Below are 14,096 nucleotides of genomic sequence, written 5' to 3'. Positions count from 1 at the left end.
CTAGTTAAGTTCTAACTTTATTCTTCTCAGAGTGTTTCACCACCTGCAGGTCAGGTATGCAAGAAGAAAGGAAAGTTTCTCTACTCTACCACATGAAAAGGCTAGGGAGGAAAAGTGATGAATTAAGTGAAGGCTGAAAGGTGCTCTGTGTATAGTTACTGTTTCCTACCTATTCATAAGTCACAATCTATTCTTTCTAACATGATTAATGAGAAGAAATTCTCCTACAAACTTAACCCTTTACGAGGGATATTATAGCCAGCCTCTTATATCTATGAGCCCAGTTCAAGGGGCCTACAGGCTTTTCTGTGGAACTCACACCCTCTGTCTCATTTCCAAAGAGATTACTACGAAGCTACAGGGAAAGCACGGTACTATTATCCCTGTGCCATAAATGATAGCACACACCCAGAAAAAAGGGGGAATATAAGGCCAGATTAATACAAAAAGGTCAAAGGGGAAAGTATCGTTATGCCTTTCCTTTGCGGTGACTTTGTCAACCCACAGCCATTGGCAGCCATTGGTCTTCACTGCGGTGACTTTGTCAACCAGCAGCCGTTGGTCTTCTCTGCTGTGACTTTGTCAATCAGCAGTTTTTGATCTTCTTCTGCTCTGACCTTGTCAGCCAGCAGGCGTTGATCGGCTCCCGACACAGCTGAGTGTCCTACAACTCACTTCTGACACTTTCTACCTGGAGAGAGCATCAGATTCCACAAGTTAAGGACTCAGTCCCACAGATAGCCCCACTCCGGATGCCAGTGGCGAGACCAGGCTGCATCCCGTACTCCTGACCAGCTGGCTAGAAATCAGATTGCAGCATCCCCACCCTGAGGTTCAATTAATTTGCTAAAGCAGCTCACAGCACACAGAGAAACATTTTTTCACTGAATTACAGCTTTATTATAAAGGGTCATAAGTCAGGACCACCAAATAGGAGAGCTGCATAGGGCAAGGTATGGGGGAAGCAGATCCCTTGTTCATGGTTTTGAACTCTCCTTGAGTGTCTCATGTCCCACTCCATCCAGCCAGCTCCTTACCCTGGCCAGGCCTTTCTGCCCACAGCAGAGGCTTTTGGCCTTCCTCTGGCCCCATCCATGTGGCTTTCCTTGTCACCTGCCAAGGCTCGGCCACTCTTTTTCAGTCTCCACTTAGACTAGAGCCCCTGGGGATATTTCAGAAGCCTTAATTCACTCATTCAACAAACATGAATTATTGCGTGCTGGATGGCCTTATTGCGGTGAGTGTGAAAGAAGTATCATGAGCAGATGCCCCAGAAAATTGAGGTAGAAAGTAGGTATTGTGTGAGTACGGTAGAGCAGTGGTCCCCAACCTTTTCGGAGCCACGAACAGATTTAATGTCAGAAAATATTTTCACGGACCAGCCTTTAGGGTGGGATGTATTCAATAGAAATGTATTACGTGACTGAGACAAGCGTCAAGAGTGAGTCTTAGATGGATGTAACAGAGGGAATCTGGTCATTTTTTAAAAATAAAACATCGTTCAGACTTAAATATAAATAAAAAGGAAATAATGTAAGTTATTTATTCTTTCTCTGCAGACCGGTACCAAATGGCCCACGGTCCGTGGCCTGGGGGTTGGGGACCATTGTGGTAGAGGAAACACAAATTCTCCAAGGGCCAGCATGGGCAGGGAAGGTGCAGGGTTGAGACTTTGGCCAAAAGAGGACTGTTTGCAAAAGGGCAGCCACTCTCATGCTCTGGCCAAATGTCAGCCTGAGAGGATGCAGGCTTGGAATGATCAGATCTTCTAGAATTTAAAACAGAGTTTAGAGATGTGGGTTTTATGTGAAATCTTCTGATTCACCTAAGTTAACAACTAACATAATTCAAATTGTTATTTTAAAGCACTGAGCCAGTCAAAAAACAAACAAAACCAGATGGTGCCTGGCCAGGCGGTGGCGCAGTGAATAGAGCACCGGACTGGGATGCAGAAGACCCAGGTTCAAGACCACAAGGTCGCCAGCTTGAGCACGGGCTCATCTGGTTTGAGCAAAAGCTCACCAGCTTGAGCCCAAGGTTGCTGGCTCGGGGTTACTCGGTTTGCTGAAGGCCCGCGGTCAAGGCACATATGAGAAAACAATCAATGAACAACTAAGGTGTTGCAAGGCGGAACGAAAAACTAATGATTGATGCTTCTCATCTCTCCGTTCCTGTCTGTCTGTCCCTGTCTATTCCTCTCTCTGACTCTCTCTCTCTGTCTCTGTAAAAAAACAAAACAAAATAAAATAAAATAATAATAAAAAACCAGATGGCACCAAGTCTGGCCTCTGAGCCCCCAGTTTGCAAGGCCGTGCTGAAAGGATCCACGCATAGCTTTCTCCTTTGGCACTGGTCATCAGTAAACACCTTTGAGGACAGCACCCACGTCTCCTGCAAAGCCTCATTCCCGGTGCCTAACACAGTCCCTGGTCTGAGCAGTAGCTCAGTAGGTGTTATTACCGGGGGCTGTGGGGTATAGGTCTCCTGGTCACTCTTCAACTCCACAGTCTTGGCTCCCCACTGCCTGTGGAGTGGTGGAAAAACACCTTACCCTGATGCTCCAGGCACAGCGCTCAGTTACTACAGAAAATTGATTTATCAGCCAAAGGGCCTGCCCTTCACAACAGCCTCTCCTCTTCTAAAGAATCCATGGATCAATTATTCCACAAACACTTATTAAGCGCCTTCTGTATGAGACTGCTGTTAGAATATTCAATTCCTTCTGCTTGTGTGTGTTTTTCTTGGGGGATTGGTGTGGATCCAAGGTCTCCCCTTTGAAGGAGAATTGCTGCCGGAAGCAGAATCATTGGGCTGAATAGAGTAATGATTTAAATTATCAAACCCCACCATCACCACCACCACCCTTAAGTTCCACTGCAATAGAGAGGGAGGTGGCCCTTCAGGGGTGATTCTCTGATTAACATTGGCCCCTAATTTGGCATTGATCAGAATTCCAGTTCTGGTCTTCTAGGTCCCCTCAGACCAGGGGCCTTTATCTGGGCAGAAAGAAAAGTAGACCTCTCACCCGCTGTTCAGAAGGTTCAGAGGATCCCTCCATGAAGGGGGAGGAGATGCATGGTGAACAGAGACCTGAGTTAAGCCACATTGTCCTCAACCTGGTGTTCCAGACCTGCGGGATGCAGAAAATAAAGAATCACCCACTGTGTAAAACACGACCGACGAGGATGGGATTCGAACCCACGCGTGCAAAGCACAATGGATTAGCAGTCCATCGCCTTAACCACTCGGCCACCTCGTCCCACGTCTGAACTCCTCTTTCTAAATTTTCTTATCTGTTATCTCCTCCGTACCCTCTGGCTCCCTTATACTTATTTTTCAAGGGGTCTTTGTAGGATCTGCAGGAGGGAAAGACAGAAGAAAGAAGGGATTGGGTTTGGGGGGATTTTTTTTTTTTTTTTCCTGTTCCTTTCCTCTCGCGGCAGCAGGGAACCCGCATCAGCCTTCATTAAGATGCAGCCGATCTTTGCCACGGCTTCCCCTCCTTGTGTTGAGGGCGAGCGCACCAAGATTTCATGACACACCTAGCCCAGGGGATTCGCGCGCTGACCCTGATGGAGTGGATGCATGTAACTGGAAAACCCGGGGTGCGGGCGGAGGGCAGATGCAGCGTTTGCAAAGCGAGCCGCACGGGCGGCGAGTGCAGTGGCTCCTCCACACGTGCAGGGGGCGAGCTGGCGCGCCCGGAGACCAGTGAGATTGTGCACCAGGCTCGGCTCGCCTCGGCTCGCTTCGGCTGCGCTCGGTAGGCTGCGGAAAATCCGGGCTTGCGGTGGCTAGCCGAGGCTGTGGCTAGGTGGTCCCTGCAGCGCGGTCGAGCCCCGAGAGCCATGCAGATGTCCTACGCCATCCGGTGCGCCTTCTACCAGCTGCTGCTGGCTGCGCTAATGCTGGTGGCGATGCTGCAGCTACTCTACCTGTCGCTGCTGTCCGGGCTGCACGGACAAGAGGAGCAAGACCAATATTTTGAGTTCTTTCCCCCGTCCCCGCGGTCCGTGGACCAGGTCAAGGCGCAGCTCCGCACCGCGCTGGCCTCCGGAGGCGTCCTGGACACCAGCGGCGACTACCGCCTCTATAGGGGCCTACTGAAGACCACCATGGACCCCAATGATGTGATCCTAGCCACGCACGCCAGCGTGGACAACCTGCTGCATCTGTCGGGCCTGTTGGAGCGCTGGGAGGGCCCGCTATCCGTGGCGGTGTTCGCGGCCACCAGAGAGGAGGCGCAGCTGGCTACGGTGCTGACCTACGCTCTGAGCAGCCACTGCCCCGATATGCGCGCCAGAGTCGCCATGCACCTTGTGTGCCCCTCGCGCTATGAGGCCGCCGTGCCTGACCCCCGGGAGCCTGGGGAGTTTGCCTTGCTGCGGTCCTGCCAGGAGGTTTTTGACAAGCTAACCAGAGTGGCCCAGCCTGGGATTAATTACGCACTGGGTACCAATGTTTCCTACCCCAATAACCTGCTGAGGAATCTGGCTCGTGAGGGGGCCAGCTATGCCCTGGTCATCGATGTGGACATGGTTCCTAGTGAGGGACTATGGAGAGGCCTGCGGGAAATGCTGGACCAGAGTAAACAGTGGGTAGGGACAGCGTTGGTGGTGCCTGCCTTTGAGATCCGCCGAGCCCGCCGCGTGCCCACTAACAAGAATGAGCTGCTGCAGCTCTATCAGGTGGGCGAGGTGCGGCCGTTCTATTATGGGCTGTGCACGCCCTGCCAGGCGCCCACCAACTACTCTCGCTGGGTCAACCTGCCTGAAGAGACCTTGCTGAGACCTGCCTACGTGGTGCCTTGGCAGGACCCCTGGGAGCCATTCTACGTAGCTGGAGGCAAGGTTCCTACCTTCGACGAACGCTTTCGGCAGTACGGTTTCAATCGCATCAGCCAGGTGCCCATTAGGGAGAGGGCAGGGGAAATGGGGCAAGAAGGGTGATGGGGTCAGGGAGCTAGGGGTAGCCCTGGATGGGAAGGGGGCAATGAGGCAGTAGGGATCATAGTTCAGTGGTGCAGAATGGTGCAGAAGATCCAGGATGCCTCCAGAGGAGCGTGAATGCTGGAGTTGGCTTTAGGAATGTCAGTCTTGGCCCTAGTACTGTCATCAAACTCTGCTAATCTGTCTCTCTCCCCACCCCCCACAGGCCTGTGAGCTGCACGTGGCAGGATTTGATTTCGAGGTGCTGAATGAAGGTTTCCTGGTTCATAAGGGCTTCAAAGAAGCCTTGAAGTTCCATCCCCAAAAGGAAGCCGAAAATCAGCACAATAAGATTCTTTACCGCCAGTTCAAACAGGAGTTGAAGGCCAAGTACCCCAACTCCCCCCGTCATTGCTGAGTCCCTCCCTGCCCTTGTCTGAGAAGTCTCAGCCTCCTCCCTCCTTAGGCCGCCCCTCAGGCCTGACAGGGGTAAGAAATGTCACCCCACTTTACAGTGGTAGCTGTGGTATTGGAACACTGGACTTGAATATGGGGTGCTGGGATGAAGTCCTAGCTTTACCACTAACTAGCTGTGTGGCCTTGAGCGAATCCTGTTCCGTCTCTGAGTCTCAGTTACCCCATCTATAAAAGGGGAGGTGAGAATACCTACCTCACAGAACTGTTGGTAGGCTCAAATGAGATACTTTATGTAAAAACATTCTGTAAGCTTCGTACAAATGTGAAGTATTATTAATATTATTACAGTATTATTATTATTGTTATTAACAATCTTTGGTGGGTAGACAGTAGGAGAGCAAAAAGTATGAATGAGGCAGAGCGGAAAAGTCTGAGTACTTAACAAAACGGGCTTTTTAAAAAGAAATCAGATAAAGACTGAATTTAGTTCTTAGCTTTTGGGTTAAAGCCTAAACTTCCTGGTTCTCCCACACCTCAGGAGTTCTGGAGAAGGGAAGGGTCTGTAGGTTCCGTGCCCTCGAATAGGTTGGGCTGGGTTATTTGCCGAACAATAACAATTGTAAATAAATGAGTGTTCACACCTAGAGCTGGCTCCATTACTCTCCTGAACCCGGCAGGCCGAGGGGTCGTGGGTTCTCCCCTTTCACGGGGGGTCCTGGGAGGTGACCGCGAGCCGATGGGCACCGCTCTAAAGCAAGAAACCACAAGGATTTTTTCCCAGGGCTGATAGCCTGTGTGGATTTCGGCCGGTAGCTATGGAAACCAGCGCGCAGTATCCCAGCATGCCTCGCCCCAGCAGTCCAATTGTGAGCTTCCGACGGGCGCCTCCTGATGATGAATGCGAACGCGCGACAGGCCCCACCTCCCCGTAAACAGGGACCGGCGCAGCGCTTCCGGGAGCCAGGCACTGGCGGCAAGCACCCGCAGTTGCGGACACCGGGCACCTGTCAAGGAGTCTCGGACGTGAGACCAGAGTCTCCACTTCCTGCGGTGCGTAACGCCACCCATGGCGCCTGGTTCGGTCTCTCCAGCGAGTTGGTCGGATCCCGGCAGAAGCGGAGACTTAACCGGCGGGACGCGTGCAGGGCCGCGGGCCCCATGCTGGCTGCGGAAGAGCCAGTGATTCCCCGGCCGGCGCATGCGGGGATGGAGCGGGGCGGGAGGCTCCGGGCGCGCTCGGAGGGACTGAGTTGTCCTCTGGAGCATGGGGACTATGGAGACCTGCATTCGAGATGCTCATTTTCTGAAAAGATAACGTGCATGTGCAAAGTGCCTTGCAGTTTGCTTTTCCATCCCCTACCCCAGCAATCTTGACGACATTCCGAGTAGCAGTGGTTATTCTCTGTACTGGTGTAAGGAGGGGAGGCTGTGATTTAATTGAGCTCATTCAGTAGAATAAGAAGCACCCCTCTGGCCCCGATTACGTTGCATCATCTTACTAAGTAAATATGTTTAACAGTGAAGAGGAATTGAAAAATGTGGGATTGTTGGAACTGAGTGAGAATGAGAACGATAAGACTGATTTGGAGAACCAAGGTTTTCAGATCAGGTTCAGATTATTAGTGAAATCATTGAGGAATGTGACTAAACTCTCCTTGAGTCCAGTTATTTTACAAAACTCGAATTTATGTCAAGGAAGGTTAACAGAAAACACTTTGGGTTTGCTACCACTATAGGGGCCTGGGACTACCAAGAAGTAAAGCCAACCCTTGCCTTGCTAAAAGTGTTTGTTTAGTTTATATTTGTGATTTCTCCAGTCATCAAGTGAGTTGGTACTGTGCTAGGCAAATAAGGCACCTGTGCAGCCCTGCCCTGGGGAGGCTTGGATTTGGTTGGGGAGACAGACATGAGATGGGCAAATAGAGAGGAAATGTAAGCAAATAAGGCTTCCTGGAGAGAGTGAAGTCTACTCTGATTTAAAGGCCTACAAAACAGTGCCCAGAGGAGTTGGAAGTACATCACAGTGAACTAGAAGCCCCCAGCAGGCAGAGATTATCTTCTGAGAAGCCTGTTTAGTTTAGGTGATCTCTTGGTAGCACTTGGCACTGTCACTTCTCCTTCCTTCTGAAATTATCTCCATGACTTTGAATTTTTCCTTCTCCACCTCTTGGTAATTTCCTTCTTTGCCAGGGTCTCATCCGCTGCCCCCCTGTTGAGCCTGAGAGTTCCATCAGAGGTGTTGTTTCATTCCACACACCCTACCTTGCTGGTTGCAAGCTAGTCCAGGACCTGAAGAACTCACCAGATGCCATTGACTGGATCTCTGCAGCCCAGATTTCTCTCTGAGGCTTAGGCCAATATGCCCCCAGCCCTGCCCCTTCTCTCACTGCGGGGTCTTTGCACATGCTACTCTACTTGAAATGTTTCCTCCCTCAACCAGCTCATCTCATCTGTGTGGCTCATCTTTGTCTGCAAGCCCTCATGGTGCAGCAACTCCAGGTCCCAGTTAGACCCTTCCCCCATGCTCCCCAGCTCTCAACTCCTCACACCGCACTGTTGATCTGCTTCTGTGCCCTTTTCTCCCGGGAACTTGTGAACAACTGAAGGTCAGAGACTGTCACAGTTGTGCCCAGCTCCTACCATAGTGTATGATGGTACCTAGCATACATTAGAGTTTCAATAAATATTAGATGAGGGAATAAAAGAAGGGATGCTTACCAGACCAGGTGATGGCACAGTGGATAGAGCATCGGACTGGGATGCAGAGGACCCAGGTTCGAGACCCCGAGGTTGCTAGCTTGAGCGCGAGCTCATCTGGTTTGAGCAAGGCTCACCAGCTTGAGCCCAAGGTTGCTGGCTCAAGCAAGGGGTCACTTGGTCTGCTGTAGCCCACGGTCAAGGCACATATGAGAAAGCAATCAATGAACAACTAAGGTGTTGCAACGAAAAACTAATGATTGATGCTTCTCATTTCTCTCCGTTCCTGTCTGTCTGTCCCTATCTATCCCTCTCTCTGACTCTCTCTGTCTCTTTAAAAAAAAAAAAAAAAAAGGAAGGGAAAGGGACTATGATAAGCACTGAGAAATATTGGCATTAGGCACAAGGTTGTTGGTTGACTTTGAGTGATGATAACATGTCAGAAAAGGAGGGAGGTGAAAGTAGGAAGAGGAAGGGTGCACACTGAAAGGCAGCTGTGAAGTGGAAAACAAGGAGTGTTTAAATGGAACAGGGTGAGGCTTTGTGTTTCTGCCTTTCCTATATGGTGGCAAATACCTTTAGCCTCTCAAAAGTTCCGGGAAAAGGAACTGTCAGGAGGGCGTGCTGAAAATACAGAAGAGGGAGGGGAGCACTGCTGATGTGAAGTCCCAGAGGAAGCGGAAGGAGATGGGACTGGACCCAGAGCGCAGAGAGAAGAGCTTGTAGAGTGTTCTCAGGAAGAGACGTGGAGGGCGTTAAAAGCAGAAGGAACGTTGTGAGGGGATGGGGGGAGGAAAGAGGTGCCTGGTCTGTTCAAGACTTGGCCATTAGATGGGATGAAGGTACTGGACCAGTTCGAGTGTAGTCGGTGCAGGGCCTTGAAAGCCCATCAGTTTGGGTCCAGTCCCATCGGCAGCGGGGAGCCCGCCCTTGGCCTCTCCCCTCTATGGATCATCAGCCTGGCCAGTGTTCCCAGGATTGGGATCACCAGCAATGGCCAAGGGCATGAGCACTGCCATGGCTTCTGGGAGATGTGCAGACGGGGCCACTCGCACCTTCTCCACCCAGTGTGTGCTCAGGGTGTGGCAGGTCCTGTCACTTTCCCAGCTGTCCCCAGCTGTGGTCAGGCCTCCTTTGACTCCCCGCATGGCTGCTTTCACACTTGGAGCTGTGGGCGGTGGCCAGCGATGGCTCGGTTCCTTCTTCCAGAGCCCAGATGCCTATCCAGCCGCCAAGCAAAGACACGGAGGAGACGGAAGCAGAGGGCGACTCAGCTGCAGAAATGAACGGGGAGGAAGAGGAAAGTGAGGAGGAACGAAGTGGCAGCCCGACGGAGTCTGAGGAGGAGAGTTCAGGTAAGCCACACGCACGCATGCACACTTACACACACAAGTACCTGCCTGGTTCTCAGCCAGCCCTGACTGGCCTCTCGTCCCAGAGATGGATGACGAGGACTATGAGCGGCGCCGCAGCGAGTGTGTCAATGAGATGCTGGATCTGGAGAAGCAGTTCTCGGAGCTAAAGGAAAAGTAAGCGTGGGGTACCTGGGGCTAAGTCTTCAGGCCCCTGGGGTGAGGAGGCCATGGGCCTGGTGCTGGGCGGGGGTGGCTGAGGCCCAGAGTGAGTGCACGAGTGAGGGGCTGAGGCTGGGCCTGCCGTGGATCGGGGGCTCTGTGTGTGTTTGACGGATGAGCACATGTCACCTTCCAGGTTGTTCAGGGAACGACTGAGTCAGCTGCGGGCGCGGCTGGAGGAAGTGGGGGCTGAGAGAGCACCCGAATACACGGAGCCCCTTGGGGGGCTGCAGCGGAGCCTCAAGATTCGCATTCAGGTGGCAGGTCTGTGGGCTGTCCTGCGCTCCGGGATGGGTCCCAGGCTCCCTCGCTGTTCCCCTGCGAGCCCATGGCCCCTTCCTCTCATTCCGGCCCGGCATGGCCCGTGCTCCTGGCCCCCCTTCTGGGGCACTGGGTTCCTTGGCCAAGCCTCCCCTCCCCTCTCCCTCCGCCCCCCTGCAGGGATCTACAAGGGCTTCTGTCTGGACGTGATCAGGAATAAGTATGAGTGTGAGCTGCAGGGAGCTAAACAGCACCTGGAGGTGACTGATGGGCACCTGGGGAGGAGGACGAAGTGGCCTGCCCATCCCCCCTGGCTGAGCGCTGCCCCCCTTCCAGAGTGAGAAGCTGCTGCTCTATGACACCCTGCAAGGGGAGCTGCAGGGGCGGATCCAGAGGCTGGAGGAGGACCGCCAGAGCCTGGACATCAGCTCAGGTGAGGCGAGGTGCGGGCCCTGGGCACCCCTCCGCTGGCCTGGTTCTGTTGGTGCCCACCTCCCACCGGGCCCTCAGGCTCCCTGCCTGCACCAGGGGAATGTAAGAGGGGCAGCTGTGGGAGTCCCCGTGGAACCAGGCGTAGGAAGGGCTGGGCCCAGTGCCTGGCACACAGTACTTAGGGGTTCAGGAAGAGTGGGTTCCCTGCTCTCTTTCCAGAACAGGAGGTGACATTCTGACACTCCCATACATACTCCCATACATACGGTAGCCACCGTCCCCTCCATGTCTCTAGTGCCTGGGGAGGCAGGAATTGTCATCGTTCCACCATCCTCTAAACAAAAGAAGGAACAGGCTCACAGATGCGCAGTGACCTCTTCCCAGGTTGCACATCTGTGCAGCTGGGACCTGAACTCAGCTTCCAGCCCCCAAGCCCAGGGTTCTCTCCGCTGGTGGTTGATGGGGAAGGGCGGGTTACAACGGTGGGAGTGTCCCGGGAGGGCCCACACCGTGATCCTGACTCAGTCTGGGGACACAGAGTGGTGGGATGACAAACTGCACGCCAGAAGCAGCTCGAAGACCTGGGACTCCCTGCCACCCAGCAAGAGGAAGAAGGCACCCCTTGTCTCCGGTATCCTTCCACCAGGGCAGGTTGCAGAGTCAGCTCCAGACCCGAGGGAAGAGCTGGAGGGACACGGGGGAGAGAGTCAGACTAGACACATCTGGGTCGTCATGGCCTCATGTGGCCATGTCCAGGCAAATCCAACTGTCAGGGATCTTTTTGTGGGGTTGTGGATCTCTCCTGGGCTGTGTGGACTGTGGGAAAATAGAAACATCCGTTTGCTGACCTCCACAGCTCCCTAAGGTGGAGTCCCATCTGAGACCCTCTGGCTCCCCGACTGTCCGGGCACGGCCCACCTTCCCAGCCCTGTGCCTTTGCTCACTTTCCACCCTTCTCTCGGAGTCCCTTCCGCATCCTGGTGTGTTCAGCGCTCGGTCTCAGACGCTGCCTCCTCTGTGAAGCCTCTCCAGTCCTCCCCCCATAGCTCTGGCTTCTCTCTCATCTGCGCCTCTGTCGCCTAGACCTGGACACTCGCTTCCTGTGTGGGAGGTGGGAGCGTGCCGTGCCCTGCCCCCCCAGCCCCGCCGTGCCCTGCCCCCCCCCCGCCCCCGCATGAGCCCTTCAATTTCAGGGCCTGCTGTGCTTCTGTCCTGGCAGAGCCCAGCACAGAGCTGAACTTAATTTTCACTGCTGCTCCCTGGCACCCCCACCCCTATCCCTGCAGTTGCTAGAAGCTCAGGGCATTGGCGCCTGGTGACAGGAGTCAGGTTTAGGGAGGGAGGGAGGGAGGGAGGGTCTAGACTGGGCGGACCTGAGTGAATGGGAGGTAAGAGTGTGGATGCATCAGGTACAGATGTCCCGAGAAGGGCCTGTGAACCCACAGGAGCGTTGTCTTCAGAATGAAACAGACCAGAATCTGTATATAGATGGGGAAAGGGGACAAGGAATGGAAGGAGTAAGATCCCTGAGTAGATGGGATGGGCCTTGGCCTACTGACCGCAAGACTGGAAAGAAGAGGTAACCAGGAACCAAGGTAGGGTAGGTAGAGGAGGGGCTTGGTGCCCCTCTGCCCTTGGCACACTCAGTGAAATAGGCCACAGTTACCCCTCCCCCCGGAGAACCTGGGGGCCAAGGACAGTGGAGCCTGAGCTCCAAGCCCAGTGCTCAGCGCTGCCTCTCCTGAGTCAGAGCCAAGACCACCGCCTGCCCCTCTGGGCTTGCTGCTTCCTTGACCCTGTGGCAGGCCCTTACATCGTGTACATGCTGCAGGAGATCGACATCCTGGAGGACTGGACGGCCATCAAAAAGGTGGGTCGCTGGCCCTGGCCGGTTTGCTTAGTGGTGGAGTGTCGGCCTGGCGTGCAGAAGTCCCGGGTTCGATTCCCAGCCAGGGCACACAGGAGAAGCGCCCATTTGCTTCTCCACCCCCTCCCTCCTTCCTCTCTGTCTCTCTCTTCCCCTCCCGCAGCCGAGGCTCCATTGGAGCAGAGATGGCCCGGGCGCTGGGGATGGCTCCTTGGCCTCTGCCCCAGGCGCTAGAGTGGCTCTGGTCGCAACAGAGCTATGCCCCAGAGGGGCAGAGCATCGCCCCCTGGTGGGCAGAGCATCGCCCCCTGGTGGGCGTGCTGGGTGGATCCCGGTCAGGCGCATGTGGGAGTTTGTCTGACTGTCTCTCCCCATTTCCAGCTTCAGGGGAAAAAAAAAAAAAAGGTGGGTCGCTGCTGTCCGCTCTGCACCTGGTCCTGGAAGGGACTGTCAGTGCGGACCCCACCCCGACACCAACTCTGCTCCCTGCTGGCTTCCACCCTGGGCTTCCTGAGGCTCCCGGCATTGCTGCCAGCTCACAAGCCTCCTTTCACCCAAGGCTGCCCTGGAGGAGGGAACTTCTAGGCTGTGCCGGCCTCTCTCTTGTCCAGCTCAGGAGTTGATGGGGTGGAGAAAGGGAAGAAGGAAGTTGGGCAGGCAGCAGAGCTGGCCAGGCCTCTGACAGGAGGTCACGTCACAGCTCTGTCTAGAGAGTCTGATGCCCCCGCCCTGGCTTGGCATAGCCCAGCAGCCCCCTGCCTTAGAGAGGCTAATGTGGAGGGGACTTGCCTAGCTGGTGGCAGGCTCTGAGGGGGGCTCTTCTTCTCCCCCACCCAGGCTAGGGCAGCTGTGTCCCCTCAGAAGAGAAAACCAGAGGGTAAGAACCGTAGGGGTTTCCCACCTCCCACCACCTGGCCCCTGGGCCTAGCCTCCAGAGAGCAGCCCAGAGAGAGGCGATGGCTGCGTCGCATCAAGGGTGTGGGGAAATTTGGACAGTTGTGTGAGGGCACGGTGGGAGATTGAGAGTAGGAGGTAGGGTGGGGTGGGAAACCAAGTTGATGGGGCTAGGGGGCAGAGTTCCCCACCAGGATTGGTCGCGGAGGGCTGGAACACTAAGCTCCAGAGCTGGGGAGCCCTGGTGGGCCCAGAGTACTGACGGGCCCACGTGGGAGGGCCAGACCAAGGCCATTCCCTTAAGTTCCCTAGATGAAGTGACTGTGTCCCTTTTGTTTCTTTTCCATTCACCTGCAATGATTTCCCTTTCCTACACACCCCCAGGACCATGACCTTGAAGTTCACAGCCAACTGAGCCCCTCAGAGCAACTGGCATCAAACCCAGGATTTGCATTTTCCTCTGCAGAAGGGCAGGCTGACAGGCCTCTCAGGGCCTTTCTAGCGGGCTCTCCAGTGCTGCCCTCCAGCAGTCAGTGGACTATTCCTCTGCCTCTCCGCGGGGCTTGTGCAGCTGTGGCCTGGAGCTGTTCTAGCCAAGCCGACCGTTTGGTCCATCCCCATCCATCCCCCTGCCTTCCCCACCCGAAGGTCAGCCTTCTCAGTCCCCTCCCTGACAGAGAAGACATGCCTTGCGAAAGCACATCCTTTCTGCTGACCTTGGACCTGGCTCCCCCGTCACCGAGCCAGGGAGTGGAGCCCTGTTCATGGGAACTCTGAGCCAAAAATGGTATTTTAGGGGCCTGACCCAGCTCTTGTGGGGAGAGGTGGGCTGCCCAGGTCTTCTCAAGCAGACTTTGGTGCCAGCCTCCCACATTGCAGGGACTGAAATTAAAACCTTTCTTGGGGCTACGGCATGACCCACGTGTGTCTGATTTAACTTGCAAGGGAATCGGGGTTTCCATGGGGAGTGCCTGAGACAGCCAGTCTCTTCTGGGGTCCCTGGTACCTCTCCTGGCCCAGCAGGAG

General features: G+C 54.5%; 2 protein-coding genes and 1 non-coding gene across 3 annotated transcripts; 2 read left to right on the top strand and 1 right to left on the bottom strand.

The window, feature by feature from the left end:
• Positions 1 to 3,177: 3,177 nt before the first annotated feature.
• On the bottom strand, positions 3,178 to 3,259 carry TRNAS-GCU (transfer RNA serine (anticodon GCU)). Its single transcript has one exon. It is a non-coding gene; the product is annotated as a tRNA-Ser (tRNA).
• Positions 3,260 to 3,730: 471 nt separating this feature from the next.
• Positions 3,731 to 5,989, top strand: B4GAT1 (beta-1,4-glucuronyltransferase 1). The gene is made up of 2 exons (XM_066252122.1): positions 3,731 to 4,904; positions 5,155 to 5,989. Exons 1-2 carry the CDS (start codon positions 3,849 to 3,851, stop codon positions 5,344 to 5,346), a joined length of 1,248 nt encoding a protein of 415 aa, XP_066108219.1. The 5' UTR covers positions 3,731 to 3,848; the 3' UTR covers positions 5,347 to 5,989.
• Positions 5,990 to 6,236: 247 nt separating this feature from the next.
• Positions 6,237 to 13,980, top strand: BRMS1 (BRMS1 transcriptional repressor and anoikis regulator). The gene is made up of 10 exons (XM_066252123.1): positions 6,237 to 6,395; positions 9,252 to 9,397; positions 9,481 to 9,571; positions 9,753 to 9,880; positions 10,058 to 10,137; positions 10,214 to 10,310; positions 10,848 to 10,940; positions 12,115 to 12,179; positions 13,014 to 13,053; positions 13,455 to 13,980. The coding sequence occupies exons 2-10, from the start codon at positions 9,259 to 9,261 to the stop codon at positions 13,460 to 13,462; spliced, it is 741 nt and encodes a 246-aa protein (XP_066108220.1). The 5' UTR covers positions 6,237 to 6,395; positions 9,252 to 9,258; the 3' UTR covers positions 13,463 to 13,980.
• Positions 13,981 to 14,096: the final 116 nt, after the last annotated feature.

Source organism: Saccopteryx bilineata, chromosome 1 (genome assembly GCF_036850765.1).
Source record: "Saccopteryx bilineata isolate mSacBil1 chromosome 1, mSacBil1_pri_phased_curated, whole genome shotgun sequence".
NCBI classification, from domain to species: Eukaryota; Metazoa; Chordata; class Mammalia; order Chiroptera; family Emballonuridae; genus Saccopteryx; species Saccopteryx bilineata.
This window is presented reverse-complemented; position numbering and strand designations above follow the sequence as displayed.

What these genes read in the sequence shown, in the direction of transcription:
- BRMS1 (XM_066252123.1), top strand. Translation starts at nt 9,259, where the DNA reads ATGCCTATCCAGCCGCCAAGCAAAGACACGGAGGAGACGGAAGCAGAG. An exon ending in GAGCCTGGACATCAGCTCAG is followed by an intron (nt 10,311 to 10,847) that starts GTGAGGCGAGGT and finishes CTGGGGACACAG; the next exon opens with AGTGGTGGGATGACAAACTG. An exon ending in GAAGGCACCCCTTGTCTCCG is followed by an intron (nt 10,941 to 12,114) that starts GTATCCTTCCAC and finishes ACCCTGTGGCAG; the next exon opens with GCCCTTACATCGTGTACATG.
- B4GAT1 (XM_066252122.1), top strand. Translation starts at nt 3,849, where the DNA reads ATGCAGATGTCCTACGCCATCCGGTGCGCCTTCTACCAGCTGCTGCTG. An exon ending in GTTTCAATCGCATCAGCCAG is followed by an intron (nt 4,905 to 5,154) that starts GTGCCCATTAGG and finishes CACCCCCCACAG; the next exon opens with GCCTGTGAGCTGCACGTGGC.